The sequence below is a fragment of the Lissotriton vulgaris genome, chromosome 6 (genome assembly GCF_964263255.1).
Source record: "Lissotriton vulgaris chromosome 6, aLisVul1.2, whole genome shotgun sequence".
In the NCBI taxonomy this organism is placed as follows: Eukaryota; Metazoa; Chordata; class Amphibia; order Caudata; family Salamandridae; genus Lissotriton; species Lissotriton vulgaris.
The window spans coordinates 1,317,711,309-1,317,735,583 of NC_141694.1; the positions used below are offsets into that span (position 1 = coordinate 1,317,711,309).

At 41.2% G+C, this 24,275-nt stretch overlaps 1 protein-coding gene across 5 annotated transcripts in view; it reads left to right on the forward strand.

Annotated features, from left to right (window-relative positions):
* STXBP5 (syntaxin binding protein 5) overlaps window positions 1–24,275 on the forward strand; it is a 1,242,391-nt gene that overhangs the window by 803,929 nt on the left and 414,187 nt on the right. For all 5 annotated transcript variants that reach the window (XM_086927454.1, XM_086927457.1, XM_086927456.1 and 2 more), the window contains exons 15-16: window positions 19,210–19,430; window positions 19,869–20,038. In XM_086927454.1, the coding sequence (XP_086783580.1) occupies window positions 19,210–19,430; window positions 19,869–20,038 (391 nt within the window). The remainder of the gene's footprint in view (window positions 1–19,209; window positions 19,431–19,868; window positions 20,039–24,275) is intronic.

Below are 24,275 nucleotides of genomic sequence, written 5' to 3' on the forward strand. Positions count from 1 at the left end.
TTGCTACCTCCTCCAAACCGAAGGACATATGGTAACCGGTACGCCAATTCCTTAGCTCGCAAACTCAGGCTACTGTAAACAATGTAAAGGAGTAATGTCCATATACATATTTGCATGTATTGCTATCAACCAAAGATGTAACTATGAGAAAGGTATTGTCTAGCTGCATGACTCATGAATGACTGCACAAATGTATGATGTTCTGTTGTCATAATGTGGCGTTACCTTCACGTTGAAGGTGACATGATGATCTGTATTTGAAAAACACCAATAAAAAGATTTCCACAAAAAAAAGTAAACTTCACACTCTGTTGGAGCAACCACCCTATGCCACCTTTTTTTCCAGACAAGCTGAGAACTCGGGTGTCCTTGCTTAAAGCTATGACTCCTTTCCATGTTAGGCAGTTCCTCATTCTCCCAGCATTCTTTGCCCCTCCTCAGCCCTCAGAAAACGAGGAGAGGCTCTATTGATTGGACCTTTTAAGCCATTTTATCAGAGAACATTTGGTGGACGGTCCGCTTTATGTGAGGTTATTTGGGGTGAAGAAAGCAGAGGCTGTGCATGAGAGTTCTGTCGAGGTGGAAAGTCCTCTGCAGTAAGATCTGCTGCGCATTGGCTAAAAACATCCTCCAGAAGGACTGAGAGTCCATTCCACCTGCGCTGGCATGTGCAGTGCAGGTCCTTAACATTTGGCAGGCTGTGATGTGTACGTCAGTGCATATACGTTCATGAAGCACTACCATCTTGCCAGCCAAGCCCAACATGCACAGTTTCTGTCCTGTTCAGTTCTGTTAGTCCACTCGACAGACCCTCCACCTTTGGGAGGTATTGCTTTAGTACCTATTCTAAATGTGGGGAATCTGCGATTAGAGAATCCATCGGAAGACCAAGGGCCATATGTATGAAAATGTCCATTTGCAATTTTCAATTAGCATTTTTTTGTGAATCGCTATTTGAGATTCGTAAAACACTATGTATGTAGGATTTGCAATACATTTTGCGAATCCTACATATTCCTTAATTGCGAATCGCAAATTGCAATTCGCCATTAAGGAATACCTCCCCATTCATTCCTAAGGGCCTAGAGGCTGATACGAATGAATTTGAAGACATTCTCAATTTGCGATTCCCAATTAGACAATTGCAAATTGCGAATGCAATTTCAAGGGGCCATGGTGTCAAAAGGACACCCTGTTGCACCCCTGAAATGAGCATGGGTACAGATGTGGCGCACATAAATGCCCTATGGGCATGTATGCGAGTCACATGGCACTTTGAAGAATGAAAAAAAGTGCATTTTTCGAAGAAATCACAAATTACCGCCACCTTAGAGTTGGTGGTAATCTGCGATTCCTTAAGTCCAAATTGCACTTTTTCTGTTCTATGTACATTGCATTTAAGGAATCGCAATTTGCGATTCCTTAAATGCAGTCGCAAAATAGGGAATCTCAAAATTTTCGATTCCTTAATTTGCGAGAGGTGTTTTGTGTCATACATTGGACACTGCTGATTTGTGATCACAAATGCCGAAATTCTGCTAAGTTCGGCATTTGCGATCTCAAAATTGCCTTCATACATATGGCCCCAATTTACTTACCTTTGTGAACTCGCTCTATGGTAGATACTTGATTTACTAACAGGTTTCTCACTGCTCTCCCACCTCCCTGTCCTATAAAGTTGCCTCTTTCTAACAAAAAGTTCCCAAGTGAAAGATCTGCACTCTGCTTCTGACCACTGGTAAATGCTGCACATCTGATGGCACCGAGATAGTGAAGCTAAAAACTGATATCAATGTGCAGCGATTATGCTTATATGTAGCGCCACTCTGTCATCTCTTGGGTGGTGCCGACCTGGTATGAAGCCTCACCGCACCACCTGGCAGTGTCGGTGGGCATTGCTGAAAGCTTTCTGGATACAGTCTGGTGCCTAAAGTATATACCAAAAATGAGGAATCTACGGTTAGAAAAAGTATCCACCAGAAAGAGTGTACCGAAGATAAATAAAGAGTTTGTCTTAGCATACAGACACTGCATGTAGTCTGTTTGCAAAAGACTTGGGAGAGGATGTGGCCTAACAGCTAGAGCGGTCGACCTCCAAGCTGGGGAACTGGGTTTCAACCTCAGCAGGGGCACTCAACATCCTGGATTCTGGATAAATCACTTAATCTCCCTGTGCCTAACAAAATGAATGTGTCCGGCTGTAACTTAACTGGTGCTCATGTATAGCGCCCTCATACCTTTTAGTTGAGTTTGCACAATATAAAACAAACAAAAAAACGTACATTGGGCTTGCAGCCCGCCCATTGCTCACTATTGAATGGTTTTATGGTCACTCTCATTTGCTATCTTCTAAGTAAAGGACTTACCTTCCTTTATTTATATTTGTCCTTTTCCTGGATTATAGACTCTTTTCCAACATTTTCATTTACTGGCTTGTATTCTTCCACGGCTCACTTTTAGGGATCTACTTTCTATTTTATGGTTATCAAAGACCACTAAAATCACTATAAGGCAGAGGTCTTCAATCTGTGGGGCGTGACCCCCAGGGCTGTCTAGTCCTGGAAAGGGGGGTCGTGCATTCCCCAGCCTCACTTGTGCCTGGAATCCAAAATGTTTGCTGTAGTTTTGGACAGCCCTCAGCGGATGGCTAATTTCAATTGTTAAAATACTCTTGATGAGTCTCCTGCTATGTGAAAAGCTGTCGTGTTAGGGTGCCTGGTCACCTGAAAGAAATGCAAATGTGCCCTATTAGTTGATCTGCAAGTGTAAAGGGTGCTTGGAACCTGTGAATCCCTCCAAGCTTTGTGATGACAAAGATTTTAATTTTTTGTGGTAGAGCAAAGAGTTAACAACTGGGCTGTGAAATGCTTACTTTTAATCATAACTGTATTTACAGAGCCTTTAGTACCCTTAAGGAGGTTTTGAACGGACAGTTATGTTAAAAAAAAAAAATTGCATTACATAAGTCTAACTAAAATCTACATTTTGGAAGCACCATTTTATCGAAAAACCACTTACACATTTTGTATCAGTCTATGTTCTACTTTGTGTAATGCAAAGCAAGTATAAAATAATGATTTACATTTATATGCACAGTGCTTTCTTTCACAGACTGTGACCTAGTAGCACTAAAAATACACAAGTCCCTATTCTCCACTGCACCAACCAAGATTTAAATCCGTGGCTCTCTGGGTACACACTGACCTTTGCAGTACTTTAACTAATAGACGTTTCATAATGTGCTACAGTGCATTTCCCACTGATTAACGACTTTTAAAAATGTATTTTTCACTTACGCTGCCCATTATTATATATGTAGGTGCCTGATAGTGAAAGACCTAAAATCTTTTTGGGAGGCTCCGACAGCGCAAGCAACTCAACCATATCTATGAGGCAGCGCAAAGGCACCATGCCTGGCCTCAGATGTGGAATATGACAAATCAGCGCAAGTCACTGCTTTGTCATACTCTGCCTCAAGGAGGAGTTCCATGTGCGTTTTAGAGCGTTTTATATAGCCCGAACTAGACCAGATACATCGGGTATCAGAGCGCTATACATGAGCACCAGTTTTATTACAAAAGGACACACCACCTGAATAAGTGTGAACCATATACTAAGCCAGCCTCCTACACACTCCATGAAGAGCATGCATTTTTCAGCTCATTCTTAATTTTTCTGCTCTTCTTCCTTGGCAAAAACCAGGCCTCCTTCCCTGTGTTGCTCTCTCCCTCACATGATGCCCTCCCTCTATTTCTAGTCTGCTTCTACTTGCTGCCCCACACTCTGTGTTGTTCTTTCGATTGTATGCTTCTATCCTACCCTGCCCTCCCACCCACTCTTCTGTTGCAACTCACCCTGACCTCGTGGTCCATGTTCATATTGTGCTTTTGATCTGATAAAACCTTTTTTTTTTTTTAAAGTTACTGATCCAAATAATAGGCAAAATAAGTTAAGTGGCAACCATATTTAAATGGTTGCGATTGACTAGGACCTAGATGCTTTTTGAGGCCAACCTCAGTGGAGAGCAGGTCAGCTACAGGGACTGGGTTTGACCTGATCAACTGTTTTACTGTGGGATTTAGTCTCAAGAATGGAAGCAAAAAATCATCAACAGCTGTAGCCGAGGAGGGCTCCACAAGGTAGGATAGCCGTTGATCTGGTCCTTGTGAAGCTCCTGTTTTTTTGTTTACTTCTCTGGGAGAAATTTGAATTTTACACTCCGGTTAAGCTCATTGGCAGGTGAATACTTTTGGCACCTTCTCCCCGTCAATATTTCTATTTAGCCACTAAGTCACTTTTTAAAAGCTTGATATCCTTCTGCAGGCTGTAGCAGAAGAGTGCTCCATGATGATGGATACCTTATCCATTAGATTCAGCTGAATCAAATTTTCTCCTGCAGAAAAGCTACGAACAGGAGAAGCCTGTATCTTCATCCCAGTGGCTGCGCACCACAGTTGGATTGGCTTGGCAGGTTGGGTGAAGCCCTCTGGAGGTCTTGAAGTTGAATACGTTTCTAAGTCCCAGGCTACCAGCAGGTTCCAGGCCTCGTCCGGTTGAAAGTGGTCAGCTCAACATTGGCAGATAAAGCCTCTTGTAGCTTGGTGTATCCCTGTAGATTGAGCAGGAGGTCTGGTTTACAGCCCTTGGAGTCCACTTCTTTGTACTGCTACAAGAGGGAGCAGTTGGAGTCCTTCAGGGCTCCTCTCAGGTCCCAGACAGCAGGGTCAGTCTTTTTCTGTGCTTCCTAAGATCCAAAGGTGTTCCAGTGGATGCCTCATTTATGCCTGCCACTAGCTTGTGAGAAGTGGGGTGGTGGACCTTGACCTCTCCCTAATGAAAGAGGTAAATGTTCCCTGGGGTAATACTACCCATGTTTGCAGCAGTTCCTGTATGTGCTACTGCAAACAGTCTCAGAATGACAGTGATCTTCGGTCCTCTCAGGCCCTTGGCTCCTTGTACTTCCATCTGGGTTTCGACAAGTGGGACACCATAGGTATATCCACCCTGGGAGACGTGCTACACAAAGGACAGCTTATTTCCTTCCCGGAGCTTCAGAAGAAATATGCACTTTCCAAGGGGAGACCTTTCGTTATCTTCAGATTCAACACGCTATCCTCACGACTATACCTGAACTCTCTTCCCTTCCCGAGGCCTCACCCCTCGAAGATAGGTTACCCTCTGTACCTCTCCTGACGAAGGCTATCTCTTGTACGAACCAGAAACTTTGTAATAACCTACCCGTCACTTTTCAGGCCCTACGAGACAAGTGGGAAGTAGATGTAGAACACCTAGAGGAGGAAGATTGGCAAAAAGCGCTGATGTCCTCCAGGGAATCGGCCATCAACCACCGTTTTCGCCTGATACAATTAAAAATTCTTCATAGGGCATACATGTCTGGCCCCCTGCTCGCGAAACTCAGCTGGCACCCGAACGACATGTGTTTGCGAGGATGTGGCCTGACAGGTACTTTCTGTCACACCCTGTGGGAATGTCCCGTGGTTCAGCATTTGTGGACTGGGGCGTTCAAGAAAATAGAGGAAGCGCTGGGGAAATCGATCCCATAGTCCCCCAAGGGGGGACTCCTTAATGTGTGGGAAGCAACAGACCTGACGGAGATGGAACATCAGTGGTTGGCCCTTGGTTGTCTTCTCATAAAAAGATCCATTGCAATGAAGTGGGGGTCCCCTTATCGTCCTCTGGTGGTGGGCTGGACTGCAGAGATGGATAGGGCTATGATTGCCCGAAAAACAGTTTACAAGCTCAGGGTGCGCCCCAAGAAGTGGGACAAAAAATAGGGTAGATGGAACGCATACAGGGGTGAGATTTGTAGTTCTACCCACAACTGACATGGCTATGGATAGGTTGAGGATCGTACATAATGACCCCAAATGATGTTATCGTTATTGGTGTCATCGTAGTGGCCAACCTACCTTTTCATTATTATGTTGTATAGTTGTAATAGGTGGGATTTCAACCACACTCACAAATATTGTACAGAAATGTATTATGTTGAACTGTCATACTGTGACCACTTCTTCTTCAATTTGTATGCTTCATCTGACGGATTGTGCTGCTTTATGTGCTTAATAAAAAGTTAATTTAAAAAAAAACAATGTCTTCCAATTTTCTTTGATTGAAATTACATAATTTACTAAAAGCTAACAATAAAGTTAAGTTAAAAAAAAGTATTTTGACATTAATGTTCTTGTTGAAGTGACTAGCATTGGTCCTTAAACACATTGATAAACATTAATTGTGTTGTCAAGGAGGGAATGGCATTAATTACATGAGAAAATTCACTTTATTGTTGGTTGTACAATTCTTAGAGAAAGAAAAAAAAGTGTAACAAAATGAGAGCTGATAAAGAATCCCCCAGCAAAACATCCCGTAGGGTTACTCTGCTTCAGTGTATCAGGATGAGCCATTACTTAGTCTACCCACTGAAGTAAGGTAGAAAGACCCATATCATATTTCTATCATCAGCTGCAACCATCCATGTGTGTCATGGAGAGGGTAACTACACATGTTAAAGAGTTCCACTTTGGGTGTATCCTTGTCACTAAATAATTCCAGCACTCTGTTGGTGAGCGCATATCAGCATCATGTCCGGAAACTTGTGACATGAGTGTCCTGCAAATGATAACATATGAATTCTGCCAGAATGAAAACATGAACAGCCTGTTGTCACATGGAAGCATAGCTACTGGCTGTCAACCCTACACTGAATACGTCCTTGCTTTCTGATATCCTTTAATGCCTGTTGCAGCTAGCTAGCACATAATGATATAAAATACCCTTCTGTTAGAGCTCATGTTTAATCAAAAGATGGTGAAAAGGTTCCTCCTCGCTATGCTTACAGTGTTAAGAGCATTGATAAAACATCCATGTGCTCCATTGTGCAGATCAGACTTTTGGTTTGTGGGGGACTACAATGTTGTAGCCCGAAACACCTTTGATCAGGTTTTGTAAGGCCATCGATGCATTACGGAAGTGCTCATGATTATTTCCTTAAGTCCTATCAGATTCCATTTGAACTAACCAGTTCTTTTGACTGATCTATGTTGTTATTAATTACTGATTTAACTAAAGTTGGTAAATTTATGAAAAATCTAATGCAGAAGAAGAAAAAGTTGCTCTCCTATAACTATGTGCCACCAACTTTAATATCATTAACAGTTTCATATGCAGCCTTCATTCCTCCCCTTCAAAGCTCATTATATCATACCTGATATATCTGATAATGGCCTTTGGAGCCACGTTTTGGCCCTCTCCACCTCACTGGACCAATTATAGACACACACCCACAATAAGAAGGATTTTCTACACATAGTGCTATCTAAATATATTGCTCCTAGCACTGTATGTTAACTGCAAAAGGCTTTCCAAGCTAATGAAGGTTAATATTTTAAGTATGTTTCCCTAAAAGATACTAAACTTGGAGAGGTGTGGTTTTAGATAAGTATTATTTGTGCTATTATTTATCTTTAATTGTCCAGTCTGATTTTCTCATCAACCTCATTTATGGTGATGCTTGTACGTAATACAACAGTGTAAATATTTATGAATTTACTTTTAAGCCTAAAATAGGTCATTGTCACCTGATGCCAATAGAGAGTCAACTTAACTTAAAGGGTACATTATAAAAAGTCTCAATACATCTCGATAGGTATTAGAGTGAATTAATTTGTAAGAAAAATACCCCATTGCAATTCAAGGGCTTAGAAAGACATCCAGTTCTATCAAATGGATTTTGTTTTAGCTGATACTGATGTTCCTGTTCCTTTGGACTCAATTGATAAATATGTTACTGTTTTAGGTTCTGGCATACAGCAAGTTGTTGCTGATGGTGAAGGGGAAACCAGTTGGCCAGAGGTGGTATTTTCACACCTTCTCCTTGAATCCTTCGCATTATGCGGATCATTGCTCTTAATTTTTCAAACCTCCTTGTTCAAGTACAGAGAGGCTTGTGGCAATAGCCAGAATGAGGAGAAAGCTGTTGCCTTTGCCTTTGTCTTATTTCAGAACTATCTGTTTGCACAACTATCCGTTGTTGTTCATCAGCTGTTCCTCTTATAATGTTGAACAGAGAAGCTTAGGAAATCTACTAGTAATCTTCTACAGGAGACTTTTAAAGCTCAATATTGTTTGTGGTTGAAAGGAGAGGTCAAATTATTTAACAGGCATGGCTTTTTGGAAACGTAGAATCTCAAAAGTTTTAGTAATGTAAAGTTTAAGACTTAAGATCTCATGTAGAGAAAGACAGTAGCAGAGCATCTGACGGTTAATAATGGATGCCTCTTAATCACCCCATACATTCCTGTGCCTCATTTAGAATGTGAGGGAAGGTAATGTGAATGGAGCCTCTGCCAGTTATGCATTTCAGCCTCCTTTTTTAAACCAATGATGGATCAATGGCTGACAATTTTATGCACGCTCTACAATGCATGCTTTGCTAATGACGTTATTGTGGGTTTCGGTCACTGTTGGCCCCTATATACAAAAAAGGGTCAAATAGATTGCCTCAAAAAGTTTGTCTCATTGACGGCAAAGTACATGCAAAGTTACTTTTAACCCGTTCTGTGCTTGCGTTGGCCAACGGCCGACAACGAGCACTACCTGCCCAGTGCTGCGCATGACCCCTGGCCGACGCAGCCCCGCCCACTGTTTAGAACTCCTGCACCCCGACGATATTTGCGTTGCGGTTAAGGAGTTAAGAAAGCAGGATAAGTAGGCAACTAAGAAAACAAATAATTCCTTCTTATCAAACAGGATTTGTTAAAGGATGTAGTAGTGAGGACAATTTGCTTGCACTTTCAACTCTTGTGGAGAATACCCTGACTATTAAAGAGACAAAATCAAGGTTAAACAGGAGTTTATTTGTATCAGCACAGCAATGCATCCTCCAGGCAGGACAGCTCCAGTTCAACTGCCTTTCAGCCAGGAATTCCAGGATCCAGAGTATCCTGGAATCCAGAATGCATTACAGAACATAACAAGGCATGTGCAGGGAACATATGCTAATACATGACAATAATACAACACATCTTCCCCCCTTAACAAAAATAACCAAAAATAACTGAAACCAACTTCTATACAAAAACTGAGGGAAGAAATATACAATATAACATTGAGGAAATGGTGTACAATAATAACATTACATCGCATATTTGACAAATTCAGTACATGGCCATGACACTGAGACTGCCTTAATTAAAGCATCGGAAGACATTAGAGTCATCATGGTCCAGGGAGGAGCAGCAATACTCATTTTGCTAGATTTATCAGCAGCCTTTGACACGGTTGATCATACCATCCTGATCAACCATGTCACTAGCATGGATATTTTGCATAAGGCCAAAGAACTGCTGCAGTCCTTTCTAGCCAACCGCTCTCAGTCGGTACATTTAGGCAACTTCCACTCTTCCCAACTGGCCCTACCATGTGGAGTCCCTCAAGGCTCATCCCTGAGTCCGACTCTTTAATATCTTTGTGTAGGACCTGGCCAAAGTCATGAAGGCTCATGGGATGGGCCTTACTTCCTATGCCGACGATACTCAGTTGGTGAATGCCATAAATACCAACAATAGGGAAAGGATTGCAGCTAACTTTCAGGAAGGCATGCTCGCCATCAGTAGTTGTATTGCCAGCAACTGCCTTAAGTTGAACTCTGAAAAAATAGAGGTCATGACCTTTGGTAAACTGCTCCCTTGTTGGTCCCAAACTTGGTGGCCCCCGTCCATGGGTACTCCACCTACACCAGTGACCAAGGTTAGGAATCGGTGTCACATTTGATGAAAAACTGTCCTTTGTGTCACACGCTAACTCATAAGCCTCAACAGCGTTTTTCAAATTACGCATGATAAAAAAACTCCTCCCATTTCTTCCCTTGAATGCAGGTAAAACACTAGTCAGTATCTTGGTGATGTCCTCCATTGATTACTACAATGGACTGTTTGCTAATACCCAAAAGAAGGTTATTCAAAAATTACAAACGGTTCAAAACGCAGCTGCTAGAATTTTATCTGGAACACCTAAATTCCAATCCATCTCCCACATACTTAAGAACTATCACTGGTTATCAGTAAAGAATCGGATAAAGTTTAAGATACTCTGTATTGCCTTCAAGGCATCTCACAAAAATGGACCTGAATTTCTAACAAATCATCTAAAAATTCATGTACCCAATAGAGCACTCCGGTCATCCGCTGCTTTTGAGCTTTAGGTTCCTCGCACGAAAACATCCTCCTGGGGCGACAGAAGATTTGTGGTCACCACAGCTAAACTTTGGAATACCATCCCATTGGAGATTAGATCCTGTCAATCTTTGCTCACCTTCAGAAAGCTGATCAAGACTTGGCTTTCTGGTCATTTACTGCTGTCCGTAGCGCAGAGACACCCCAGGGTATTTGTGCACTTTAAAAATCTCAAAAATAAATAAATAAATAAATGTACTTGGTTACTATCTGTTTCTGCTTGTTCCTTTAACTCTTCTACATTCTCAGATGATACAAACCCTCATTACTATTTACACAACAGTGACCATGGTTTTGCCCTCTTGCCAGACCTCACCAGGAAACCATTGTGCTCACCCTCTGTGTCCTGACCTTCTTCTCTGTCCTTCCCACTTACAGCCATACCAGTACATTTTGCAACTCATTTCACATTCCATACTTTCCCATCTTAGGTAATCACACAGTTTGTAAACACCTTTAGCACCTTCATTGCCTTACACAATCTGGGCCAGCCTTTATTGACCAGACCAGGTTCGAGAACCCTCACACAACCTCCAACCTTGATCTCCTGAGACTTCACCTTCTACCTGGCATCATACCATTTCTTCAATTTGCCTTGTTTCTTTTTGACTTTTTCTGCAATGTCCTTCACTCTACACGTCTTCCACGCCTCCCCACTTCACCTTAAACCACCAGGGACATAGGCTAGAAGCAGGATATCTACCCTTTATTAATGTTAATGGACTGACCTCAGTAAGGGTGTGAGAGGTTATGCGGTACAACCATAATCTTTCCCTCAAAATATTTTTCCAGTCAGTTCCTTGAAGATGTGCCTTTACTACATATCCTGCCAATACGCTGTAAATCTCTCTACTTGTCCATTTTCATGTGGTTCGTATAATGCAGTAGTTACATGTTTAATGTTACAATGCTTGAGAAAAAATTCGATTTTTCCACCTGTGAGTTGAACTTCATTGTCTGTGACCAACACAGATGGACATCTTTCTCTGGTAAACACTTGTTTGAGAAATTCAACCACTGAATCTGTGGTAGCCTGTGATACAAATTTAACCTCTGGCCATTTTGAATGATGATCTATTCAAACTAATGCGAAAGGAGTGTCCATTAGGAGAAATTTGAAAGGACCAGATATATCAAAAGACATCTTTTGCCGAGGCATCTCGGCCCACTCACAACCTTTAAGTGGGCGAGTACTGACCTTCAACATATTTTTCCTCCCAGCACACACCTCACATTCTCTCATGATCCAATCAATTCTTCTATCAATTCATGGCCACCAGAAAAACATACGAACAAGGCACTTCATGGCAGACATTCCCAGATGTCCCTTGTGAGCCAACTTAAGAATGGTTTCTTGAACCCCCATGGGAAGGACACACTTTCCCCCTTAGAACAATAAATCACCCTCAATTTCCTATTCTTCTGCTACCTTATACATATATAACCACTCCGGTTTAACTACGCTCCTCCTGGGCCACCCTTCCAATACACACTTCTTAGTGGGCTGCCATACTTCATCCAATCCTTCACACTGCTTCCAGAACTTTTCTGAAATCTCCCCAAAGTCCTTGGTAGCTACATCTTTAATGGTGTCCATCTTCTCACCTTCTCCCGTGTAGCATGTGCCATCCTGCAGACAAGGCAACTGCAAAAGAAAATCTGCAGTCACATTTTTCTTTCTGGGAGCATACTCTGTTTTAAAACTATACTACTGTAATCTCGAGGTGAGCCTGGTAATAAGTTCAGTTGAATTCCAACACATTCATACTCTGCACCCTCCACACGTATTATAGTACTCTTCACGGTTGACATCCATTTCTCAGATTGCTCCAACGCCTTAGCCGTGGCAATAGCATCCTGTAACTTGGGATCACCCATAATCCAGAACTGCTCTTGTTTTGTATTTATTTTCTCTTTGCATGTACTATAATCTGATCACAGATCATTTCATCTGTGATAGCACCAGAATTACAATTAATAGATCAGAATTCAGCGCAGTTAAAAACTCATCCAATTACACTTCATCTTTATCTGCTCTGGTGCAAAACTTGAACCTGTTCAAAGTTATCCTAGTGGTAGGTTTACTCTTTTTTTATTGAGTTTACCAAAGCCTTTGACAATGTTAACAAGGGTAAGCTCTGGCCAAAATGTAATGAGTGGGGCATTCTGCTACCCTTGTTGAAGGCTATTTGTCCTAACCTTGTTGAAGGCTATTTGGCCTATATTCAAATACATGAGTAAAGATAAAACTAAATGTCCAAATGGGTCACCTCAAAGAAATCTTTTTACACTCAAGGGGCTGAAGTGGTGCTGCTTATTGGCCCCTCTTCTCTTTAACGCCTCCCATGCTGATGACGAGCTCAGCTCGTCATGAGCCACAGTGCTCGTGTGCTCATGATGAGCTGAGCTCGTCATGGCCGTTAGAACGATCACACGCGGGGATAATTCCCCTGCTGTGCTGAGCGTTCTAAGGAAACGGGTGTGGCCGTGACAAGCTCAGCTCGTCATGAGCACACGAGCACTGTGGCTCATGACGTGAGCTCGTCATGAGCACCGGGGCGCTGTGCGCGCCGCCCAGCACAGCGGGGGAATAAACCCCGCAGTTAAAGTGTTATTCTATAATTGGCGGACTTGTATAAAGCCCCTCGCCCCAAAAGAGCCTGCCTGCCTAAGTTAGCAGATGCGAAGGTTATCATTTTCAGTATGTTGATGATATTATTTTGTTGGATTTACCCAGAGAGGCCCTCCAAAGGCTGTTAGATTACCTTACAAAATACTTCATAGCAATTACATTAAACTCAACATGACTAAAACAAAAATCATTGTCTTGTGTAGGAGGAAAAAATAGAATAGAAGGTCTCCTGACTGCTAATTAACCCATTGAGAAGGTGTCTTGTTATAAGTATCTAGGAGAGTGGTTTGAGGAGCGGGGATGTGCAAAACTGCACAACACATCAATTACAAATGTGTTCGCCTTTCTAAGTACAACATTCAGCAGTTTCCAACAAAATGTTTCATGTCCTGACACAAGTCAACTGCGTAAAGTAATGGAGTGCAAACTAATGTCAACAATTTTGTGTGACATTGTGTTAAAAAGATAAACTAGGGAACTGGCTTGAATTTGTAAGTACTATCGCCAAGCATTCAGATTTCCTTCTGCCTCTTCACAAGCGCAACTAAGGTTAGAGTTCAACTTTGTCTAGATGTAAAAATCTTATTCAAGACAGATTTATTTCCTGTTATTATAAGTTAAAAGAGCTGACCCGGATACTTAGAAGTTTCATCTCTGGACAATGATGAATAAAAGTGCAAGCTGGTTAATTTATTTGGAAAGTGATTAAAAAGATTTAGAAGCTCGGCACCTCTGGATGAAGGACCTCCCTGATAAATTATTTTCCAAAATAGTAAATCAACAGGCTAAACCGCTATCAATTAGGCAAGACATTGAAGACTTAAGTAAAGAAATTGCGTATTAATTTACTTCCCACATTATATGAACAGCAGAGGGTTCCACGTTATGTTAAGCAGCACTGGCCATTTGAACGGAAAATAGCATTGATGAGATACAATTTCGGGTTGATTCCCTTAAGAACATTTTAGTACAGTAGGCTGGGAAAAGCTCAGACCGTCCCTGACGTCTATGTGGAACTAAATCAGAGTCTCTTGAGTCATTTTATGTGTATATGCCACTGCCGCCTTATAACTTGAACATATTGGCTGAAACCAATATTCAGATGCATGTTTATTTGAGCTTGTCAGATAGCAGTTGAAACTTATCTCATGGGGAAATCAGGCCGGTTAGCATCCCACTTCCTTACATTTTTTTTATTTGTTTGTAAATAATTTATTAATTGTCAGCAGGGACTTCCTTGATTTTGAAACCAGAATTTTTATATCAATCAATCCGTGATGACCTTTTTAATGAATTTTATTCATTTGTTGGCACTTTTGGTCCTTATTTCATATAACCATTTTTGCCCCTGAGGAATCTTTTTCTAAGGTAAATGATTGAGTAAAGGCACAACTGCACTTTTTGTCCTCTGTCCTATTCAGCTGACATATTGAATTTTGTTTGTGATCGCTTTTTAAAATTATTTTTATGTATTTGATTGTATGATTGCACTGTTGGTCCTTTTGTTGTATAATCAATTTTGTCTATGATGACTGTGGAGGGCGAAAGATCCGCCATCCATAACGGATTGGTAGATTGATATGGACTGGTGCATGTTGACAGAAAGAACAGTGTACGAGTCTAGTGGGTGTCCGATTAAGTGGACGCAGATTTGGGAGCATTGGAACAACAATAGCGGATGCATATGTGACCCCCCGAGGCATAAGTATGAAGATGACCCAATGTAGACCAACAAGATGCCCGGCTGTGTGTGTTAATTGGGAGATGTAATCATGCATAGTGCATTGTTATTACGGCCCGAATCAAGATGACCCCTCGGTATTGGAAACGATTTTCTATCACCTTTTGTCCTTTCCCGATCCCGTTATATTTGCGGGAAACTTTAATATAGTTCTAGACCCAGCCTTGGACAAGTCACATAATAATCGTTCCCGTGTCCCTTCAAAATCTAGGTCCTTTTTACTTAATGCCATGAAGCAGTTCGGGTACGTCGACATCTGGAGACATAGGTCAGGAACGCAGCAGGGAGTTTCATTTAGGAATTACAAGTACCATCACAAATCGCAGATAGATTTTGTTCTGATTAGTCACACTCTGGTGGAAGGAGTAAGGGATATTCAATATCTTCCAATACACTTGTCTGACCATGCGGCTGTAATACTGGAGCTCTCAGTGGCTCTTAAAATTTCATCTAGGACCTGGACTTTCGATTGTACCTTGCTCTCCCATACAGATGATGTTCAGGCTCTCAAAACTGAAGTTCAGCACTTCCTTAGAGAGAATGTTGGGTCAGCCAATAATGGTGTGGTCTGGGATTCCCTAAAAGCATTTTTACGAGGCCTTATTACATCAAAGGTATCTTACAGACGGAAGGAGTACAGAGAAGCCGTGGCCTCTATAGAGGCTGATATAGTTAGAACTCAGAGCGAAATCGATACCAACTTGGCTTCTCCAACGTCCCAGGCAGACCTTTTGACATGCCTCAACAATGAGTTACTCTCTTTAAAGGCTAAATTAAGCTCAGTTTTAAATCAGCGGGTTCAAAAAAGATGGGATGCCAGCAAGATGGCTCATTTTGAATATGGTGAAGGCGCAGGAAAGTTATTGGCATGGAAAGCCAAATCGGATCAAGCACATAACAACATAGACTTGATTAAGATCAATGATGTTCCAATATCTTCAGACTTGGGACATAAGACAGGCTTTCAGAGATTTCTTCCAGGATATATATCAGGAGGATAAAACGGTAGAACCTGGTCTTATCAGGGAGTGGCTGAATCAAATCACCCTTCCAGCTCTATCAAGAGAACAGAGTGAATCCCTGGATAGTAAGATCTCAGAGGGGGATGTCAGCATGGCCATCCAAACTGCCAAAAAGGGAAAGGCGGCTGGGCCCGATGGTCTACCAGCCGAGATCTATAGAGCACTAGAGCAAGAATTGATTTCTTTTTTGACAGTTTTATTTAATCAAATCTTATTGGATGGTATTAGCCTGCCGGCATCCTGGGACAGTGCGTCTATAACATTGATACTAAAACCCGGAAAACCCCCTACGTCATGCGGTTCATATAGACCCATATCGATCCTGTGAATGTGTATTATAAAATCTTTACCACAATACTAGCTAAAAGATTAGCATTGGTGGCCCCTGAAATCCTTCATTTCGATCAAAAGGGCTTTGTGAAGGGGCGTCACCTTTACGAACTAACTTATGATTTAGTGGGGGCGATTGACATGGCTGGGCTGGGATCCCTTCCTCTGGCGATCCTCACGTTGGACGCAACCAAGGCCTTTGACAGGGTGAACTGGGTCTACCTGTCGGAGGCCTTGGCCAAGTTCAATGTGGGAGGGGGAATGAGGTGGGCAATTGATCTTATATATCAGAATCCTAGCGCACGTGTCCTGGTAAACGGTGCCCTGACTGAACCATTGAACATCTTGAGGGGTACAAGGCAGGGCTGCCCTCTCTCCCCGCTTTTGTTCGATCTTTATATCAAACCATTTGCCCAGAGTTTAAGAGATAATAAGAACATCTTATCATTCGAGTATAAGGGGTGGGAGAGGAAGGTGGCCCTGTACGCTGATGACATCTTGGTATATACATCAGAGGTACAAACTGCACTCCCAGCTGTCCTTAAAGCAGCCTTGGAGTTTGGCGAAATCTCCGGGTATGAGATCAATGCGTCAAAGACGGAGATGATGATGTGAAATGTAGATCAGATTCCAACAAATACCTTAATATCCCCCCTGTAATAAGATGAGGTATCTGGGGGTGACCATCGTCAAGGATATTAATCAGATCGCCAAGATAAACTTTGATGCTGTGGCTAAGGAGTGCCGTAAATTGTTAGTCATGGGCACATCTTCCTTTATCTTTTTTAGGTAGGTCCAACTTAATTAAGATGTCCGTTTTACCTAAGGTTTCTTTTCTTTTTAACACTATCCCGTTATACTTTGATCCTGTATTAATTAATAAATTGCAGTCTGACTTAATTCTTTTATTTGGAATAAGCGTCTTGCAAGGATATCTTGGAAGAAGCTTAGGAGGCGCAGAGATAAGGGGGGAATCGCAGCCCCAGATTTTCAGACATATGCCTGGGCATTCCAACTGTCCCATGCCAGAATGCTCTTAAAAAACCCATTTGAGCATGGGGTGGGGTCTTTGTATTCCACCCTCCTTACAGGAGAAGGTGTCAGCCAATCGGGGTTCTTGTTTAAATTCGGAGACCCGAACTTTTAAAAAAAGATTAAGCTGAAGATCCTACAGGGAATGGCTAAAATGTGGGCCCAGCTAACCAAGGCCATTAAAATAGGGTATTACAGCAGTCGGACCCCGCTCTGGGATCTCCCAGAAAGCCCAGATTGATTGAATGATTGTCTGGTGGCCCCGATTAAGGAAGCTGGGTTGGCTGTATGGGGCGATTTATTTTTGGAGGGTCAATTATTTTCATGGGAATACCTGAGAAACATTATAGGCCCTAACTTTGCTAGGTTTAAGTACATACAAATATCTAGCTGGTCCCATGCACATAGTTCCAGGCCAACCCGTGGAAACAAACTTCCCCTAGGTGGGCATAGCCAGTTAATATCCCCTTTGGTTGATAAATCTCCTGCCAAAAAAGAAATCTCAACATGGTATAAACTGATCATAGAAGAAAGAGAGGGGGTCTTTTCACTTCCTGACAAGCTTTGGTCTTCCTCTATGGGAGACAGCAATTTGCAAGAACTCTGGACCTCATCTTGTGAAATGTTGTGGGAGGTTGTGAAACCATCTTGGCTTCGAAGAAATCATATCTTTTCCATGCATTGAGCCTACTATTCCCCTCTAAGGCTCTCAAAGTTCTCTTCGGGTAGCGTGGTGGCATGCCCTAAGTGTGGTTTAGCGGCCGCTTCGGACTGCCATATGTTTTTTGAGTGTTCCTCCCTGACCGCATTCTGGGAAGCAATAAGTAAAACTCTGTCATCGTCCTTGAACTTGAACATTGTGATTGCTCTCCCACTTGTCATCTTTGGTATTCTGGATGGTGTTCAGAGTCTGGAGAAGAAGCTGGTTTTCCATTTAATTTTGCTGGCCAGAAGGGAGATATGTAAGACATGGAAAGACTCTCTACCCCCTACAATAGAAGATAGGTTCACTTCCATATTGGCTGTCTCCAAGCTAGATCTGGGAAGGGCCGGCAATTCGAATAAAAGAGCGTTTTGGCACTTATTGGTCTGTCTGGGCACATTGAGCAACCGGGTTTTTTTTCTGTTTTTTTTTTTTTTCTCCCGGGTCCTATGATTAAGCCACTAAAACTAAATCCGGGGCCTGACACGACTGTGGCAAGATTCTCCACCTTTCACTGGTTTTTGTTTGATGCCTACATATGGTTGAAGTTGGATGAGCTGAGGGTAGAGTACAGTTGGACAAGCTAAGCCCTGCCAGATATTTTATCTGAGACAGCACTCCGCTTGTATACCATTGGATTTCATCATAAAAGCTAAATCAAGGTGGCAAATGAGGACACAAAAAAAATGCATAGTGCATTGTTAAAGTTGTCAAACAGTGCCAACTTGATTGCAATTGTAAGTCAAATGTCTGTGTGTATTTTGTTATCAATAAAAAGAATTGAAAAAATATTTTTTTGTCTATGATGACTTTTCTAAGTAATATTAATATATGATGCTATGCTTGCATTTTTTGCCCTCTCAGTTGATATAATGAATGTTAATACTGAGCCCTCTTCCATTTAAATATTTTAACTCTGATGAATGTACTTGTTGACTCATGTTGCTTATATGTATTGCTATGATTTTAATTAATCTTTGTAATGAAGATCATTCATTCATTCACTCTGCCTGTTATGCAATTTAGGATGCCCTCTCAGCGCTGATAACATTGGTGACATTCGGGCAACTCATCTAACTTTACCTTCAACATAGTTTTGGTCAGCATATTTTCTGACCTGGCCCAACATTGAAAACATGAAAAATTTAAATGTTACCCATGCACTGGGAACCATCTCCCGGTCTGCTGGGGGCATTAGCTATGTGAGTAGTAGAAATGGACCCCCTCTTTGGTAACGGGGTTTATCCCTAGGATTATTGTAGGTGACAAACTTATGCCACATCTCCAAGGCACCTCAGAACTTGCACCACTGTTTCCCACTCACCCTGGAAAAAATGCCCATGTTTGTGCATAGGCAGTTTACAAGCCTGGCTACCAAACAACAATGTATTCCTTTAATTTATAAAGTAATGTATTTAGAAAATATGTATTAGTCTTAAATAATTCACATGATATTTAGTTTCATATGGACTTTTCTTTTCTGTTTTCTATTCTAGTAACGCTACAAGTACTATACAAGCTAAAAACAGCTAAATTATTTGAGAAGTCGCGAAATAAGGATGACAAAGCCAATACAGACATTGTAGATGAAGATCCATATGCCATTCAGATGATCTCTTGGTGTCCAGAAAGTCGAATGCTTTGTATAGCAGGAGTTTCAGCGCATGTAATTATATACAGGTTCAGCAAGCAGGAAGTTAATACAGAATTAATCTCGGTAACAATATTTTTCTTTTTGAATATGTTTTGTTAATGTTTTTGTATTTTTATTTAACATATATTCATTCTTATTATAATTATAAAATATTTTTCTTAGAATAGTTTTTCTAAAGAAATGACTAATAATGTTTCAATTCCTTCCTTTCTTTCAGTTCCATAATAGTAAAAGAAATGTCTTATTTGTTGTAGTTTAAATTGTAGGATGCAAATATTTTTTATCAAATGTTTAGAAATCAGCTGTTTGTGTTGGCGTCTACTTATGGTACTATAGATTATTTCTGAGGTTATGATTCCCTGTGACTGTTTATTTTAATTAGTTTATTTTCGAAAAGTATGGAATAGTTTTTGTTTGGGGACAGAGATACAGTTACAATCATTGGGACCTTAACAGCTGTCAGATTGCAAGACCAATTATGATGAATATCTTCTTTCGTAGATGCTTGAAGTTCGGTTACTGTATGAAATAAGCGATGTGGAGTCTCCGGATATTGAGCAAGTGCCAACTCCTAGTGGAGGTCCTAATTCACAACCTGTCCTCCTCCAGTCCCATGCATCTACGAGTAGCGGCTCATCTGATGGTCTTCGTGACAATGTACCATGTTTAAGGTATTTATAGCCTGGCAGTGTAACAATTGCATTTCTAATTCTATCTTATTAATGTTATGAGTGATTTAAAATTCAATTTTAGTTTGAATCGTATTAAGTGGCAAAACTAATGCTTAACTAGCTACAACACACTAGAGCTTTTTAATGACTCCTTGATGGAGGACAGAGAAAGGATGACAACCAAAGGCTAATGGTCATACGTTTGCCTCAAGCACTCCTCATTTAAAGTATTCATATGTTATTAGTCTGTTCTTCACAATGGAACTCTCCCATTTTAACGAAAGGTACAGTAGCTCCATGTATATGCGAGATCCCAGCTCCCAATTTTTTAAAATGATAGTTGTTTGCCATTTAAATTTTAAAAAGTATAAAACATTCCCAAGAACATAACATTTACTGATCATTTGAGTAGCCAAAATTCAAGTCAGACAGTACATTTGATTGAAACTAATAACCAAAACGTTTTATATTACATTAAAAAGAAAATCAGTTAATGGTGCCCCAATGTAAAGTATGCACATGACACTTTTAGACCGTTCTCTTTTAATAACCTAGGAATACTGAATCTGTAGGTTATTTGCAATGAGATCTTGACAATGCACTAGGTGTTCGGTATAAAGTGTAGACTAAAACTATCCTCTTGGTGGGGTTTTCCCCAGCATTCAGGGATATAGGACTGAAGTAGTTCAACAGATTAATGACACTGTAGAAGTGGAAATCGAGCTGCCCTGGAGTTGTGTTTACTAGGATTATTCCTGCATGGAGGGAAACTGGTCAGTGGTTTCATCAGTATGTTCCTGATTGTGGCAAAACGTAGATTAGCGATGCACTGGAAGTGATGGGAGTCCTCGCTGTTCAGAACGTGAAGGTCAGATCTGTTTTGATGGGCTGCTGCAGTGATCTAAGTCCTGCTTACAATAACCAGGAAACCCACTAGACATACTAAGTTTGAAGCATGGAACGCCATATTTTAAGAGTATACAAAGAGTCTGATGTGAGAACTCCATCGAAGAGAATTCGGCGCAGTCTCTTACAAGTAATACACTATAACACAATAGGTTAAACGTGACAACAGTGGAGGAAGGGAACTTCTTGATCATCTTAGTTCATTACAAATCTTGTAGCAGTACACATAAGGGAATGTTTGGCCCATGTGCACTGTCGAGAGAACTTTATGAAAACGCAAAGTGACCATCATAAAGATGTTTATTTTTCCTTCCTCCGAGGAAAGACACCTGTACAATGAGGGTGACACGGTAATGATATATGTTTAAAAAATAATCTAGGAATGCTGCACTACCTGATCATGTTCAGAAGGGTAGTAGTTAGACAGTTCATTGTTTTCCACTCTTTGAGGAAGAACCTGTAAACCGTTCTGCTTTATGTAAAACTATTTGAATCACATTTTGTGTTTTTGGCTCTCGCTCTACATATCTAATGTTTCCTAACAAGTTAATCTTTTGTCTTTGACTTTGCTTGGTGGTGTGTAATCTTCTTGTTGTTTTTACCTACTATGCCAGCTCTTTTTGTTTTATGTGTCCAGACTGCAGAAAGGAAATGTTGAGGAATGATCACAACAACATCTCTGTCGTTTGTATTACTGATACTCATATGATATGTCATATAGAAGGCTGAGGGACAAAGATCAGGTCTTCCTCTGGGTAAGAAGTTGGGAATTAGACACAGGATGTCATCTGCAGCATCCACTTCTGCTTGGGGGGATGGGGGGGGGGGGGGGGGGGGTTCACCAGTTTGCCTTGCCGTTTTCCCATCATGGCTTCTGCCATTTCTCGAGGTGAGTGTGGAAGCTACTCATTGTCATTGGTACTCCCAATCCCAGCCAAGCAGGCCAGTACTAAATTGAGAGACAAAATGGAGGCAGATGGTCGATTTCAATGTCAAGGCATACACATGTTTCAATGTGAAGAGGCTTATAGTACTCTGTCGAAGTTGATGTATCTGCCAACATCAAAAGACATTCTGATGAAGGGGAATAAGTGACCCCCCTTTACCCCCCACCCTGGTCTCTCAGTCTCCTCCTTGAAGAAAACTGGTTGACCTTCTCTGACATCTTCTCCATTTCCATGTGATTAATAAATTGTGATAGTTGTGTAAACCGTGAATGATGATAAATCCCATCCACTTCAGCACCTGCTTCTCCTCAGAGAGTTCAGCCACTACAGCTTCTGCAGCCTTTAATGGAGGACCCAGCTATCCATAACATGGAAAGGAGTGTTACACAACCTCGCCAAATTGACATGAGGTCTCTTGGAGAAAATCTTCTGGGGCCAGAGAGAGATAACCTTCTAGGCTTTCCCACGAGAGATACAGGAAAGAAAACCCAGAGCATGTCTCTCGTGGCAGACATCATGGTTTCTGCCAATCTGAGTCATCTAGTTTTAAGAGAGGAAGATGATGCAGGTTGTTGCCTTAGGATTCAGGCTCAGCATGTAACTTGTCACCTGGTTGGTGCAAGTTTTCTCTGGCTATTTCTTATTCTATTCAAGCTAAAAGGTCCCCTGCTGATTAACTGGTGTTTTTTTTATGATCTCTGGAATAAAGCTACAAAGACATTCAATCTGCTCACTTCCACACCTGAAATCATAAGTCCGTGATTTTTCAGAACCATTGAGATGAAGACTCAAGCTTGCCCTGTTGTGCCATTAGTTCCTGGAATCCTGGAAGCTATTGTGGATTCCTTCATAAACCCTTTTTGTAGTCTTTAGTCCAGATCAGTGGATTGTGGCCCAGTTTCTGATGGAAATGTTACCAGCAAGTTCTTGGTTGTAGCTGCTTTAAATAAGTTTAATACAGCTGAATCAACTACCTTGAATCCACCAAAGAAGGATAACAGATAATGGGATACATTTAGAGAACGATCTGTCAGACCTGTGCTGGAATTGTCAGAGCACCTTCTTTTGCCTACCTGTTGGAGGTTGATGAGGTGTCACAATTGTTCTCTTTTGAATTCAATGAACCAATTCAAGGAGTATCTCTCAGAAGGATAAAAAAAGAAAGAAGATTTTACTGAGTGGTTAAGGAAGGAATGTTGACATTGAGGACCTGGCTACAGGTGACAGTTATCATTGAATTTCTATGAGTAGTTCTTCCTGGCTCGGGTTAATTTAATTGATTTCTCAAGCTTAGCAAAAATTGATGGAATTGCCATTCAGCGAATCTTTTTTCAGATCTCTGTTAGAAGATGAAATCCAGACGATAACAGGGGCGGAGACCTTGAAGTCTGTGGATTTAGAGCAGGGGAGGACTTCACTCATACTGTTTAAATCCTTGCAGTAAGAGTAAACAACATTCATATATGCTGACAATAAAACAGCTGCGACAAAGACAGCAACAGCAGCAACTCTTTCAGTGGCCAAAGTCTTCTTGAGGAAGGAATAGTATTCAACAGTCTTTTACTGCTACTTGGAAAGCACATGCAAAATAAGAACTTCATCATCTTCCATCCACGGCCAGGCCCCCCCAGTGGGAAGGAGTATTTCAAATATTCTAATTCAGGACTGAAAATCATGAACTCATGGATATATTTGCTACATATTGCGAGTAATAGGTGGAGAGTCACAAGAGAGCCAGTGTCAAAATATCAGTGGAACAAAAGAGTCTGCTTCCACCATTTCCTAATCTTCAAGGGTCCCAAGCAAGCCTTCCACTCTATTTTTAATCTGAAAAATGCAAACATTTGAGTATAGAGTGAATTAATGCACTTCATGAATCCATACATTTCAATAAATCCTACTGATCTCTAGCAAGGCAATTAGATGTGTGCAATGAATCTGTGTGGCACCTATTTTCATTTATCCATTTGCTTAAGTCACAATTCTTTTCTGCAGTTCAAGATGGATACAACTTAAAATCAAAATAAGATACTTCCGTTTGGACAGAAATCTGCCCCAGTGCTTTTTCAAACACTGTACTGGTAGATCTGACATAATCCACTTGATAGGATTGTTCAGTTGTCCTTAACCAGATGTGTGGCTGATAAAGGCTTCTCTAGACTGTGACTTAGACTTTGAAGTTGACAGTCAACTTTCTATTCACAGTAGCTATTTTACTGGAAATAGGTAAATCTACATAAATTCCAATTCAAAGAATTCTACACTTAGGAGTGGTCCTAGTCATGGAAAAGGGAAGCATGTTTTTCCCTATGAGATATTTCTTTCCATATGTTGAAAATGCTTTCTGTTTTCCATGGGTTCCATATCACTTGTTAAGGTAATTC